Here is a 15,322-nt window from a genome sequence, read left to right on the forward strand (position 1 = left end):
ACTTTCAGATCACAATTTTTATTTTGTATACAATTATATATATTTTTTTAGAATGGAAGATCTGCTGAAGATTATTATAAAAATCCAGGCTTGCTGCCTTTCGATGAGTTGTTGAGAGATTTCGGTTTGACAGAAGAAGCTATTAAAACTTTATTCTCCGACAAAGGTACGTATTAAATTGCATAATCGATAATGAAAGTATGACACCAAGCTTAATTGTTTTATCAATGTAGGATTAACTAATATTTAGAATCCGTAATGTACTTAGTGCCCGAGGACAACGTATCATCGCGGCGTGACTTGGATGCCCCTGATGCATTGGATACTTTAGACCGTTGTTATCGACTACTGGCTTCTGCTAGACCATCTCGAACGCCCCTCTCAGCATCATCAAATAAAGCTACCCCTCCTTTAGTTTTGGGTAGATTTTTAAAGAAACCAGTTTTCGATGCAATCAAGCGAAGAATAACAAAATTAGATCATGATCTTTTCGACGTCATATGGCCGGCAGTGAAAAAAATTCCAGACAACAAAAATATTGTTCAGACAGTCGAAGAAGATTTTCCCGGTGGAATAACTGCACCGGATTATTACGTATATGACGTTTTTCATGAGTTTTTAATCCCTCTCTTAAAAGATCTTCACAACATCAATGTAAATACAGACATTCCTATTCATCCACAATCTGATTTTAAACAATCGCTAAAGATTTCAAGTGAATCAGTCGTTGAAGTTAACATTGATCCAAACGATGAATTTGTACTATCTGGTACTATAGAATGCTCCAGAAATTTAAATGGTTTTGAATTGCCTCTAAATTTAAAAGTCGGAAAACTAGAAACAATTGAGAGAATTTTAACAAAAATATTGATGCACGAAGATTTCGTTAAACTAAGCCAACAAACAAACCCTGAATCAGAACAAAAAGGCGGCTCGTACTATACCCTAAACGAGGTTTTAGAGAAGCCGTCTGAGATAAGTGCTCAGTTAGCATCAAGTGGATTATTGATTGCTCTTTGTGATAGGGATGAGATCGATGATTATATGCGATTACATGGTAAACACTGGCCGTATGGTCGAGGGGTATTTGTCAGTGAAGATAAAACTATCGCAATTTGGATCAATGTACACGATCATATTAGAGTGCTTGTTTCGACATCAGTTGATGCACCTGGCGAGATTGGTTTGCCTTTCACTAAACTTTCATTTATTATGAGATACCTACACGCAAAATTAGATTTCGTATGGCACGAGAAACTTGGACATCTGTCGAGCAGACCAACTTTTTTGGGAGCTGGAATTCGTTTCAGCCTTATTATAAACTTTCCTGGACTCTCGAAAGACCCCGAAAATATGAAACATCTTTGCGCCATGCGAGGTTTGCAATATCGTGAAACGTTGAGCCCTGACATTGCAAGGATTAGCAATTATCAGTGCTTGAGTATTACAGAAACAAACTGTTTTAATGATTTCATCACAGCTTCATCAAATCTCCTACATCTCGAGAACGATTTATCAATGCAAAACTCAGCACATATTGCAACTATGTTGACAAACATTTTTCGAAGAAAACGAAGCAGTCTAGCTGATTTAGATAGTCCGGAAAAACGTGAAAAACAATAGGAAGTCTATAGTCACCATTTTAGCAGCTTAGCAACTAGAGGATACACTTATTATATTTTAATTCACACTTAGTTTTACAATGCGCATATTATTTTACGAATGTTGGAAAGATTATAGGTACTGAGAGGTGCATAGGCGAGGCTGACCAGATGAAAAAAGTAAATAACTTCTAAAATTCTTAGGTTGGTATTGGAAATTTTCAATTTCCTCACTGTGTGACGTGGTGTGTATGCGTGAGTTTTATTAAACTCATTCACGCTTTTGTTTCTAATTGTGTGCATTTATATATTCATGTCGCACGCTCACTATCAGTCGCAGTAGTCTTTCCAACATTTTGTAGCAACCATGTTTTGATATATTCAAGGTAAAATTGGATTTAAAAAAACATTACTTATATAGTGTGTTATATAAATCTAAATAATTCAATTATTACAATGAAAACAAATGCCGAACTAATTACGTTTATTATTAAATTAAGCACTACGGGTGTCACAGATATGGTTTTAAATAAACTTCTCATCTCTGATATGGTTTTGGGAGATGACAATAAAGAGATCTTCCACAGAGCGAGTGTAGTTGCTCAGTAAATCGACGGTCCGAATGTTATTGTTCAGAACTTGTAATGTATAAAATAAATAATAATATATAAAATATAATAAAAATGAACAAATAATCTTGAAAATGTCGTTAGCGAGATTCGGGAATCTTCCAAATAACTTTCTTATGTTCTATGACGGCTGCCGCTAAAAAACTAATAAAGTCGCAGAATATGAAAACTTTACTGATGGTAGGATGTCTTGTCAGTCCGCACGGGTAGGTACAAGTACCCTGCCTTTTTCTGCCGTGAAGCAGTAATGCATTTCGGTTTGAAGGGCGGGGCAGCCGTTGTAATGTTAAAAGTGAGACCTTACAACTTATGTCTCAAGGTTGGCAGTATTTACATTGTAGATATCTATCGGCTCCGGTAACCACTTAACATCAGGTGGGCCGTGAGCTCGTCCAACCATTCAAGCATTAAAAAAAATACAAATAAAAAACTTGAATTAATAAGTTCTAACAATCAAAATCTGTGTACAACATATCACACAGATGGAAACATGTATCAAATCGAATGAATATGTATTTTCAGATCGATATTCCCCTGGGGGTTACATCAATTATTTCCGCTATTGTATTCTAATAAAGCTTTCAAAGTTCGATTTCTTCTATGGCAGTTAATAGCTACCCCTCCCCCCCCCCAGCCACGTGCGCAATTCCGAACAGCGTGTTTTCTTCACACAAATGAAGGTCGTCTTGAATAATTAAACTTTTTCAGGTCCGACCAACGGCAACGGTTATACAGACATTCCTGCCTTTAAGACCGAAGAAGGCAGATATCTTGCAAAGTGTAAGCAATTAATTTTTCGATTTTGTTGAAACTCGCTAATCAAAATGGAGGAAGCTTACGAAGATAATGTGTTTACAGCTCTCGGGGATCCTTTGATCAAAGGTCTGACCGAGGTGGCTAATGTGAAACCCAAGGATCCGGTAGCTTTCCTCGCCAGTTTTCTGCAAAACTTTCCGGAAAGTGAGAAGCCTCTGTTGATGACACAAGTAAAAATTCTTCAGAATTTTTTATTTTATTTTATTGCCCTTGTAGGCAGACGAGCGTACGGCCCACCTGATGGTGAGTGGTTACCATCGCCTATGGACTTTAGCAATTCAAGGGTTAGAGCCAAGGCGCTGCCTACCGCTAATTAATTCCCATTTTTTACAATTTACTGCATTTATTTTTTATTTCTTATTGCTTTTGTGGGTAGATGAGCATACGGCGCAGTTAATGTTATGTGGTTACCGTTGCTCTTAAACGGCAGCAATGGCAAGAACAAAGCCAAGCCGCTGCCCCTTGAAAAACTATTTAACGTTCAACCGTGTATCTAATCGCGTAATTTATCTGATGTCGTGGGTTAAAACCGTGGTATCTTCATTGAATAGAACGGACCGACTCAGTCTTTTTTGATAATTTGATACTTTCATCAGATTTGATTTTATGTATTGGTATTTTACCAGTGTTCCTCCTTTTACTTACCTACTCAATGTACCATAGTTTTAATTTGCAGAAATTGTTTTCTTATCCTCTTTGTACCAAGTACAACCAACCATCGTTTAGCTTTTATTTTTGTTATTATATGGTCAACGAGCTCACGGATCCCCCGGTCCTAAGTGGTTACCGGAGCCCATAGACATCGGCATGAATTCCGCCTACCTAGAGAAATCAGTTTGATGTGTTAATTGAATTGTACCATGGCTGTCCCACTTTATAAGCCGTATGACTGCCTCGCAACAGAGGTAAGATGAATAATGGTTACCTGTGCCCACTGAGTTTCTCGCCGGATCTTCTCAGTGGGTCGCGTTTCCGATCCGGTGGTAGATTCTGCGAAGCACGACTCTTGCTAGGGTTCGTGTTAGCAACATCGTCAGGTTTGAGCCCCGTGAGCTCACCTACTAAAGTTAGGGTTACGCTGAAATAGCCCCTAGGGCTATCAGTTTAGGTAGGAAAAAAAAAAAAAAAAAAGGTTACCTGCTCGTGCTGGCTTACCCAAGTAATTACTAAATTTTATAACTATTGTAATGTTTCTCTCCTACGTCATGAGCTCTTCGTAAGTGTAATCCAAGTAGATATTCCTTTAAAAAAATTGTACTTATCTACAAGATTAAAAAACCAGAATAGCTGCATCACTTGACATAATTACCGGGCATTTTTGGACGGTTAAATTTGAGGGGATTGGGTTCTGTAGGTAAGGGGCTATTTAAAAACACCCTGCTTCATGGTTAATATAATTATATTGCAAATACTTTGTACACTATTACATCATTATATATTTTATTTTTATAAAACTCTAAGATGTTGCTCTGACCGTGTCTAGATGAGAAGTCATTGTTTTCACTGACGAGAAGACAATCATCTGTTTTAATCATTTAAATAAGCATTCCAATATTTGAAATCTGTAACCTTACATGTGTCAAGTGTTGCCTGCCATTATTTCATATTCAAACTCCAACAGGCATCTTATCATTTAGGCAACGACGACTTTTTAACTAAAACGTACTGTATGTACCATCAGGAATCCAACATGCTAGTGACACATGAATCGGCGGAAGTTGAAAATGAACAAAACCCAGAACCGTTGGAAACGATGGATCAGCCTCGAAGTGAAACGCGCACCGAGACTCGAGCACACCGACCTATAGACGTCATTACAGTCGACCCGCAACCGATCATCAGTCCTGATGCTCCGGAAACAGCATTTAGCAGCGCAAACAGGGTAAACCAGTCTCTTGGAAATACACATAAACATACGCAGTGGATTCCAACTACTCATTTCTTTCGATTTGTATCTAAAGACGTACTTTTCGATTATGTAAAATGGTGTTCGTTTTACTTCGTTTACTGTTTGGGAAATTCTAATAAATCTAAAGCCATATTTCTTGAACAGTAATAGTCTCTCCGGTTATACGTCATAGGATATGGATTTGGATCCTTTCTTCCTCGAGTTACAATTACTACTTATCCGTAATCTGTCTATGGAATAGAATAAACGTAGAATTCTACCTAATCCTCGACAAATCCTGTGGATATTAGTAATAGCGCGTTTTATGTTCGCACTGGCAAATATGTACATATATTACAGTACAGTTCCATAGAAATTAGCACATATTCCAGAATCGATTTATAATTTAACAGCTTTAGCATATGTTTTGTTAATTTTAAACACCTCCACTATTCTGATATCAGGATAGATTAGCACACAAGCCCATAGCTCGATACGTGATTGCGCTGTGGCAGAAATAGGTAGGATATTTGTACTTACTTATGTGGGAAATACCATAATATGAACATAGTAATGAATAGAAAAAAGTGATTGATAATAGAAAAGTAGTTGGAGGAAGTTGGAGTAGCATTCTCTAAATTTTTCTAAATTTATCGTTAATTAAAGCTATTAAAATCTTCTGCCCTCGAGCTAATACTCAACTAAGGGATCTTTAAACTTTTAGGATGAGCATGGCCAATCGATGCTACATTTCGCAGCTGCGCGGACTCACGCGCGTAACGCTCTATTCCAATTACTCCAAGAGTCGGAAATTAGTCTTGGTTACAGAGATGAACTCTATAGAACTGCTCGTGATGTTTCCATTCAAGCCAACGTACCTGAAAATACTGCCGAGATTGACAAATGGGTTCTTCATTTGGCGGCTAGAGGTGAAAATATAAAGTCATTTACTAACCGAAAAGAAATTACAGATTAAACATCCATTGAGCTAACACTAGGCAAGCCTGTAATCTTCAGCACGTATAAATTATGAAAAATTAAATTTATTTCAATTACAAAGCAAAACGTATTTAATGGGAGATGATTTGCACTCAATATATTAACTATTGGCTTTGAAGTGTATTTAAAAACTTGTATTAAGAACATATCAAAATCACTATATTTATATGAACTCCCTGGCCACATGAACAATTTGGTACACTTCCAAATAATAGGATAAAATTGGCACAGAATAATACGAAAAGAAAAAAAAGGTTTATATAAATTGTATTAAATCTAAATCAACACAAACACAACAAAAATGAAAACAAATTAATCAGTGTAAAAAATTAATAATTGGTATTAAAATCAATTCATATCTACACATGCAATGATTTATGTACCGTACATATTTATGAAATTGATAAATTTTTTAAAGAAAAGTTTTTTTGGATACACAAAAAGGTGGTACTTGAAAATTTTTTACATAAATTAAATGGCTCCGCAACTGTAGACTTACTTAATAAAAATAATAGGAAAATTCGTACACCAATGGTGATAGGGTGAGCCCTAGTAGTAGTAGCAGTACTATTCATAGTAGTACTTACTATTCGTAGTACGCCCGCCTTCTTACTCCGGCTGCGAAGCAATCATGCTTGCCGGTTTGAAGGGTGGGTAAGCCGATATACAGTACAATTGAGAAGTTGACTTCATGTCGCAAAAGTGGTTGCGATATTCACGTTGTCAAGTCTATGGTCTGTGATAACCACTTAACCCCAAACAAGCCTTTTGCGGTAGGCAGCGGCTTGGCTCTGCCCTTGGCATTGCTGAAGTCCATGGGCGACGGTAACCACTCACCATCAGGTGGGCCGTATGCTCGTCTGCCTACAAAGGCAATAAAAAAATAAAAAAAAAAAAAAAAAAAAAAGCCGTAAGTTCATTCATCACTACGAACTACGAATACATTAATCGCCTTGATTAGCCGCATAATTTCAATTGTCTAACATAGACAATCGTTGTAACAGGTAATAAAGATAAAATAACGGAGCTTCTTCTCGAAGGCTACGACCATATATTGGATGTTATTGACGAAGAAGGTGTCGCCATAACAGATGTCGTGGCGCAGCGTGACGACCCCGAAATGTCTCGTCTGCTGGCGTCGATACCAAGTTTTGAGGTATACTACATTTAAATGTATATTGGTGGAGGTAAGCCGCTATTCAGAGAATCTACATCAAGGGATCCAGAAGAAATGGATACTTATATAACACCATTCTGCCTATATCTGTCGCGAAACATTTTTGCGTTTCGTTTTGAAGGGTTAGACAGCCCGTGCACCAAAAATGCGGTCACAAAAATTTCACTAAAGTTATTGAAACGACCTCGTGTTTGAAGGTGACCGGCATACATCTTATTTTTGGATGGGCCCCGGCAAGCATCTGATCACAAGGTGGGTCTAGAAGATTGCACAAAGTGGGAATGAGTTGCTTGCTCCGAGCATTTCAATATTGTAATAATTGTTACGTTATAATACTCATTGTAAAAATAAATATTTAAAAAAAATCTAATATTAAAAAAAAACTAATATTAAAAAAAAAAAGACATGCCCGCTGAGTTTCTTGCCAATTCTTCTCAGGACGGAGCCTAGTTTTTGTGAATTGGCGGTAGTTCTTTTGACGTTCAAGAAGTATGTAGGTACTTTCATTTATATTAAATATTTTTTTTTTTGATTTGATTTGATTGACTTAAATTTTACTTAAACAAATCAAAAAGAATTACATCGTTGAAACCACAATATACATAATATATTCTAGCGGTGGTAGAGCGTCTGGTGAACCCGCATAGATTGGTACTGCCACCATGCCTATTTCTGCCGTGCAGCAGTAGATAATGCATTTCATTCAACCTTGATTTTTTGTTAAAGAAGATATTAAAACAAAATCGCTGTGTGGTATATGTGGCGGTAGTCATCGTAAAACACAAGATATTTGACAAATGCCTGAATCTCGCTTACGACATTTTCAAGATAAGCTTGCAAATATACAAGTTCCGAACAACAACATTGGGAACCGTTCGTTTCGATATCGAGTAGAGGGAACTCGCTCTCGTCCCCGTTGTCTGACTGCCGGAGTCCCGCAAGGCTCCGCGTTCTTCCCGTTATTATTTAGTTTGTATATCAATGATATACTATGTCATTACGGATCCTCCTGATCCATTAAAAGTGCTTTTAGGTACCACACGCACCGGTCACCGTCCTCGTCGAACCCGCCGCTTGCGACGAAGGGCTCGAAGAGGGAATTAACCCATAGACACAGCCCACTGAGTTTTTCGTCGGATCATTTTTTTAATTTTTTTTATTGCCTTCATTGCCTTCTCAACCGAGCAATACCACCCGCTTGATGGGAAATCTTCCCTCCGTCGTTAAACATCCCACAGTATAAACTGATAAATGCACAAGAATAATTACCTATTAAAATCACAATTTAAAAACATACACAAAGTTGTGCTTATTGTAGTTTTCATTTATCCAAGGAATCTCGTGAGTCCCTCCACGGTGCGGTGAGGCGAGGGGACATGACCACGATGCAACGGATCCTTTCTACTGGAGACGGAAGGAACTTAGCTCGGAGCCAGAACTCATTCGGTAGAACCGCATTACACGTCGCCGTACTAGCTCAACATGAAGACATAGTTGAACAACTAGCTCAGAATTACCCAGAGTTGTTACGTATTGGTGATAATGTGAGTTTTATAATCAATCACTAATTTAAATATAACTAATTTAATTTAACTAATTTAAATAATAACTATCTAAGGTTTTAGAAGCTTGTGCGCACAAACAACTGTCCAACTTTATTCATTCATAACATTTGTTGAGTACATTGCAGTCCGGTTTCAGACCTTGCCACAGCACTACTACCGCACTCCTTAAAGTGATTGGCGATATTAGAGCAGGTATGGAGGACACAAAAGTTACGGTATTGGTTCTGATAGACTTCTCAAACGCTTTTAATAACGTCAATCACGACATCCTCTTATCCATTCTCTCCCATCTTAGGATGTCATCTGGAGCATTGGATTGGTTCTCGTCCTATCTTCGAGGTCGTCAGCAGTCGATACACATGGACGAGTCTTCGTCTAGTTGGTGTGATCTGCACTCTGGCGTTCCTCAAGGCGGCATTCTTTCTCCTCTACTATTTTCAATTTTTATTAATCTCATTACCGATAATCTTCAATGTGCATACCATCTATATGCCGATGATTTGCAGCTTTATGCTCAGACTGGAGTCGATAGTGTGTCTTCGGCAGTTGGTAAAATAAATAACGACCTGTCCTACATTAAATCCTGGTCTGACAGTTTCGGCATAAGCGTGAATCCCGCCAAATGTCAGGCTATTATTGTTGGAAGTTAACGCTTGTTGTATCGGTTGGATATGGCATATGTCCCATCGGTTATATATGATGGCTCAACCATCAACTGGTGTTCAGTTGTAAAGGACCTAGGCCTACTTATTGACTCCAGCCTGAGTTGGCGAGCCCAGGTCATTTCCGTGTGTCAGCGAGTTACACTTACACTCCGTATGCTTTACCGCCTGAAGAATTTCCTTCCGCCCGAGACCAAGACAATGCTCGTTCAAACTTTAGTCTTCCCCATGATCGACTATGGTGATGTGTGCTACTTTGACCTGAATGCAGATCTACTCAATAAACTTAACCGGCTTCTCAATAACTGCATTCGATTTATTTATAATCTTCGGAAATACGATCACGTATCTTCTTATCGCTCCCAACTCAAATGGCTCCCCATTCGTCAACGCCGTAGCTTGCGTGCTCTCAGTACTCTTTACTCTTTGTTGCACTCCCCAAATCCACCTGCTTATTTAACTAATTCCTTTCAATACTTAGGGTCTGACCACAGCCGAAATCTTCGTTCATCTCACAATCTTCTTCTTCGCTGTCCTCCACATAGTTCTGACTTTTTACATTCTTCATTCACAATTCAGTCTATTCTTCTATGGAATGCGCTCCCACTCAAAATAAGGTCGGCCACTACACGTGAAGCGTTTAAGACGAAGGTTCGAGAACTGTTTCTCAGAGAGTTAGCAGAGTCATCTAATTGGTAATATTTGTTTATATATGTTTTTATATGTATATATTTATATATATCTACATATTTATGTATATGTATTTATTTAAGTACTGTGTATTATGTATGTTATATATACACATAATATATGTTTAAGTAATATCCCCTTCACACTACACCTACCAAGCTTCATCTCTGCACTCCCCTAAGGTAGACTGTTAGAGAATGCCTATGGCATTAAGTCCGCCTTTATACTTTCTAGTATAAGAAGTTATAAATAAATAAATAAATAAATAATACTTTTCACAATTCAGAAATTCTATTCCAATTATATATATACCCTTCAAATTATAGATAGGATAGTTAGTATCTACATACTTACTACCTATATCTTTAAATATTTTTTTTATTAGGCAAATCGTCATTATATCATATAATAATAAGAAATTAAATGACTCTTGCATCGCTGCTCTACATAGTTTCCCCAGGATTACCTATTGTGACAGGCTGATAGGATTCTACAGTAAAGTATGTACCCCCCCCCCCCTTTCTAATAACAATGCAAATCAATATAAAATGTACGGAACACCTCCAAAAAATATGCTACTTCATTACTTGTTTTATATTGAAACTAATTTAACGATACAAAATAGGTTTATATTTAAAGCGCAGTTTAAAAAAAGGAATTCATCTTGTACATTTTGACGCGTAAATCTATATGGGATTTTAGTTATTATTTTGTGTACATGGCTTTAAACACATCAGTTCAAAATTGACTAAATTCGCTCTTCAAAAAGGCTTTATTGCCATATGTACTTTTCAGTTGGAACGAACTCCCCTACACTACGCGATGGGAGTAGAAAAGATCGAGTCCCTAAGTAGAGTTCTAATAAAAGCTGGAGCAAAACGCGTCCTCAAGGATCTCAAGGGTCGACAGCCATCTTATTACTTCATGAACAAATCAGACATACTGCGGCTCAAAGAGGAAGAAGATGTATTTTGATCAGCCTCTCGATGAAAAGTAATGTACCTACCGAGTAGTTAAATAGTTTGGATCTCAAGTGTTAGAAAGTTAAAAACAAGAAATCGTATAGGTAAATAGAACGGTACACGTTGATTTAAGGAATGCTTTTTAATGCTTTTTAAAGTGCACTTATTTCTTTCTGCAATGTTTAAAATAAAATTTTCTATATAATAGTTATGTAATGAACTTGAAGGGACCCTGAATTTTAATAAATGTTTAAGTATATCAGATAAATGTGTTTTATTTTCGAACAACAAACAACACTTATTTTAAACTCTGAACATTATGTAACTACATGAAATGTTTTACAAAATTCCAAAATGTGTTCTAAATAAATATAATCTAGAAATTTTTTTTAAAGTAAAATATTCCATCTACAAATGAAGAAAAAACTTCTTGGATGATCACGTCGTGGATTGCCAAGGCACAGGGTTTATGTACATCTGTGATACGGATCCACGCATACCTTAAAACATGCAAAGTTCATAATTAATAAGTTTAATAAATTCAACTATTTATTTCAAATTATTTTAAAACTATCGTTTGACTTGGTCTAAAGATAAATGTTCTCAGACAGTAAAAGATGAGTGCGTCTAAGCTAGGTGCGTTGACCTTTCATTGGATGAAACTTTATACAAACACTCACTTAGTTCTCCTTGATTAAGTGGTACAGGTAAAGGTTTATTTTTGCTGGTACGTAGCCAGTCACGATAGGCACGTTCACCTTTTGCGCGTCTTCGTTCCTCTTCAATAGCAGCACGTGCTGCTTTACGTTCCTCCCGAGTCTTCATCACTGTTAATAATTACATTTTAAAATATGATATATTTTTTTCTACCCAACCTGATAGCCTTGAAAGGGTATTTCAGCGTAACCTTAACTATGTAGTAGGTGAGCTCGCGGGACTCAAATCTGACGACGTTGCTAACGCGAACACAGGCGTGCTTCGCAGAATCTACCGCCGGATCAGGAACGCGACCCATTGAGAAGATCCGGCGAGAAATTCAGTGGGCCGTGTCTGTGGGTCAATTTACTCGTCGAGGCCTTTGTCGCAAGCGACGGGTTCGACGAGAACGATAACCGGTGCTTGAGGTACCTAAAAGCCCCGTTAGTGGATCGGGAGGATCCGAAATGACGTGTTTTAGGCGACGTCGACTGCTTTCCATTCTGTCCGCGGGATCGGAAATGTAGTTACCGGCGGCCACGATGAGAGGGTTCTCGTGTCGTGCCGCTTTATCAAAGTGATAAAGTATAAAATGAATGCTATACTCCAAAAAAGGGTTTTTTTGGAGTATAGCATAGCAGGGGCGCAGATTAAATTTATAAAATTGCTAGCTCGCCTTTCATTTCTTCTTCTTTTTTCTTTATCCAGTCGGCTAACTTTTCTTCCTTTTCCCTTTCACGCTTTAGTCTCTCTTGTTCTACATTCTCATGTTCCCTGTAGCGGTGCATGATCTCCTCTGCTTTTCGCCTTTCGTTCTGCATTCGTTTGCGCTCCAGCCATTTTCGGTAAGATGCCTCACGTTGTTCGGGTGTGGTTGCAGGGATAGTGTGTTGTTTTTGTTTTTCCAAACGCGCCTTTTCGCGTTTCTGAAAAACGAATCAAAAAAGGTATGATAGACTTTAAACTTTGTCCTTTTTTTCCTACCTAAGCTGATAGCCTTGAGAGGCTAATTTTTAGCTTAACCTTAACTAGTAGGTGAGCTCAGGGGGCTCAAACTGGAGTGATGCTAACACTGGCCCTAGCAAGAGCAGTGCTTCGCAGAATCTACCACCGGATCGGGAACGCGACCCACTGAGAAGATCCGGCGAGAAACTCAGTGGGCTGTGTCTATGGGTTAATTTGCTCGTCGAGCCCTTCGTCGCGAGCGACGGGTTCGACGAGGACGGTGACCGGTGCTTGTGGTACCTGAAAGCACCGTTAATGGATCGGGAGGATCTGTAATGACGTCTTTTGGGCGACGTCGACTGTTTACCATTCGGTCTACAGGATCGGGTATGTAGTTTCCAGTGGCCACGACAAGAGGGTTCTCATGTCGTGCCGCCTTCTCAAAGTGAACTCTGTCCGTTGAACAATGAATTAATCGCAAGCCTCACTTCTTGCTCCTTGCGCGCCAACCACTGACGAAAAGCTTCCTGTTTCTTTTTCTCGTTACGTTCTCGCTCTTCTTTTGCAGTTGTGGTCGTAGAAATAGATGCCACGGATAGTCGAAAAGTGTCAGGCCCATCTTCACGATAAGTACGATCGTTACGAGGTGTGTCTTCATCTATATAAACTTGAATGTGACCTCCCAGTAATGTACAAGATTTTCTTTTCAGACTTGTTGAAGATACACTCGAATCCCGTCCACTTAAGAATGGGGTCGAATTACTCCTGTAATCGCTGTGTGGGTGCGGAGTGACGTCATCAACACAAGAACCCGTCTGCAGTGACGTCACTGAATGCGTTGCTTCAATCTTTTCAACGTAAATGGCTGGGTTAATGTATCTAGTTTTGCTTTTTCTGGATGCAACTGAATCGGAGTCGCTATGGTAATGAGTATTTTCGCCAGCTTCGTCAAAAACATGGTTGTATCGTTTCAATTCACAATCTGATCTATTGCGAGCGCTATCCCCGAAATGACCTCGGTCCATATTTGCAATTATTATTAGTAAATCATAAGTACAAGGTTTTGTAAAATTTTCGAAAAATACTTTGTAAGAAAACCCAATTAAACTGCGCAGTAGTGACAGACTAACTTTTTAAAAAAATGCAATGACATTCACATGGCCAGGATTACATTATAACTTTTTCAAAAAGTATTATTGAGTTAGCTTTTATTCCAATCGATTTAATGGTTCCGTAGTCAAATGATAAAACTTTCAAATATTTTTTATAAGACGTGATGTCTGACTGTCCGTATTCGAACTTCACAGCCACTGTTAATGGGAATTAATGCGACTGCGTGAAGCCAAATGATCAGGCAGGTATTTTATGTACCTACATACATACATACATACATATATTATACACACGCAGTGGTGGATTTACACTAGGGGCAGTCGGGGCAAGTGCCCAGGGCGGCAAAATTTTGAAAGTGAAAAATATTTTTTTTTTAGTCTCATCAAGATTGCTCAATATAATTCATTAATTCTATTAATTAATAATTTTCTGTTTAATTGATAATGCAACAAATTCAATTCACCCATTATTTGTGATGTACCTACATATTTGTATAATATTGATACTTTTGGTAAAAAATTATAATCAAAATGATTTAATCAATTTATTTCCTTGGACATTTAAAATAATAATGGATTTTTCTATTTTCTGGAATTAAAGAAATTTAATTCGTTTTTTTTTGTTGTAATATAATTATGAGTCACCCTTAGTGCAAAATTTATTATTGGTAGAAAAAAAACAAATATTTATGTTTTTGGAATATTGGGGCAGATTTTTTTCCAGTGCCCAGGAGCGGCATTAAGTTTAAATCTGGCCCCGTATACACGTAACATTAAACGGTTGCTAGTTCAAGTTCTATAACGTAAACGGTTGCTAGTTCAAGTTCTATAGGTTCAAGTTTCTATAGATCATCGACACCCGTTGTTAAATTTACTTACATGTGCTCGTGCAACATTCTGCGGTGAGTCGAGTACAAGTATGTACCTACGTATTTTTAATAATATTAGGTATTTGATACTTTTTAGTAGGTAGTCGATTTTTTTTTCTTGAATTGATTGATCAATAATGATTGGATTAATCAATACTGGTAGAGTCAGATAACATATGGAATTGTTTATAAGTACCTTAATTACTGTCTCAAGTGGGTAGCTGTAAGATTCTCATATAAAGATATCAGTTAGAAATAGGTTTAGATATACCTATTATTCAAATGCTTGCCCTGGCACAAGAGCAACCAATTAAAATTTACGAAAATCTAATGCCGGCCACTGACATGCGCGCAAATATTCGTACATTGTACGAATGTTTGCGCGCATGTGAAGGGCCGTCAAACATTCATTTGCAAACCTAGCGGCTGTGCAAATGGGTTCACATACTCAATTTGCGAACCCGTTTGCGCTTCCTCCTACACTTGTTTACGAATGTCTCACGAATTTCTCCTCCTTTTTAATTCGTCAAGAACATTGAAGAGAAAAAGAGTTTTTAATTCTTTCCCAGACATCATTAACAGCCATGCTGTTTTTATGGGATTTCTTTTGATGAAGATACGCTACACAGTAGACGTAACGAACTATGAAAATGGCGTATATTATACGTCCGTTACATTCGCAATCGTCGGCGCAACTGGGCAAGCGAATGT

At 37.8% G+C, this 15,322-nt stretch overlaps 3 protein-coding genes across 3 annotated transcripts in view; 2 read left to right on the forward strand and 1 right to left on the reverse strand.

The window, feature by feature from the left end:
* The window catches only part of LOC101742174 (uncharacterized), a 31,590-nt gene extending 20,333 nt beyond the window's left edge, over positions 1-11,257 (forward strand). Inside the window, exons 11-18 of the mRNA XM_062669579.1 lie at positions 52-166; positions 2,939-3,010; positions 3,089-3,216; positions 4,728-4,928; positions 5,659-5,863; positions 6,938-7,089; positions 8,445-8,654; positions 10,823-11,257. Of these exons, the coding sequence (XP_062525563.1) occupies positions 52-166; positions 2,939-3,010; positions 3,089-3,216; positions 4,728-4,928; positions 5,659-5,863; positions 6,938-7,089; positions 8,445-8,654; positions 10,823-11,002 (1,263 nt within the window). The 3' untranslated portion in view covers positions 11,003-11,257. The remainder of the gene's footprint in view (positions 1-51; positions 167-2,938; positions 3,011-3,088; positions 3,217-4,727; positions 4,929-5,658; positions 5,864-6,937; positions 7,090-8,444; positions 8,655-10,822) is intronic.
* Positions 201-1,837, forward strand: LOC134199245 (arginine kinase). The gene has a single exon (XM_062669698.1). The coding sequence runs from the start codon at positions 259-261 to the stop codon at positions 1,621-1,623; it is 1,365 nt and encodes a 454-aa protein (XP_062525682.1). The 5' UTR covers positions 201-258; the 3' UTR covers positions 1,624-1,837.
* On the reverse strand, positions 11,245-14,071 carry LOC101741596 (uncharacterized). Its single transcript, XM_004932016.5, has 4 exons — positions 13,119-14,071; positions 12,362-12,611; positions 11,670-11,816; positions 11,245-11,489 (listed from the first exon to the last, which is right to left on the reverse strand). Exons 1-4 carry the CDS (start codon positions 13,653-13,655, stop codon positions 11,428-11,430), a joined length of 996 nt encoding a protein of 331 aa, XP_004932073.2. The 5' UTR covers positions 13,656-14,071; the 3' UTR covers positions 11,245-11,427.
* Between the last annotated feature and the right edge of the window lie 1,251 nt (positions 14,072-15,322).

Source organism: Bombyx mori, chromosome 8 (assembly GCF_030269925.1).
Source record: "Bombyx mori chromosome 8, ASM3026992v2".
Lineage (NCBI taxonomy): Eukaryota > Metazoa > Arthropoda > Insecta > Lepidoptera > Bombycidae > Bombyx > Bombyx mori.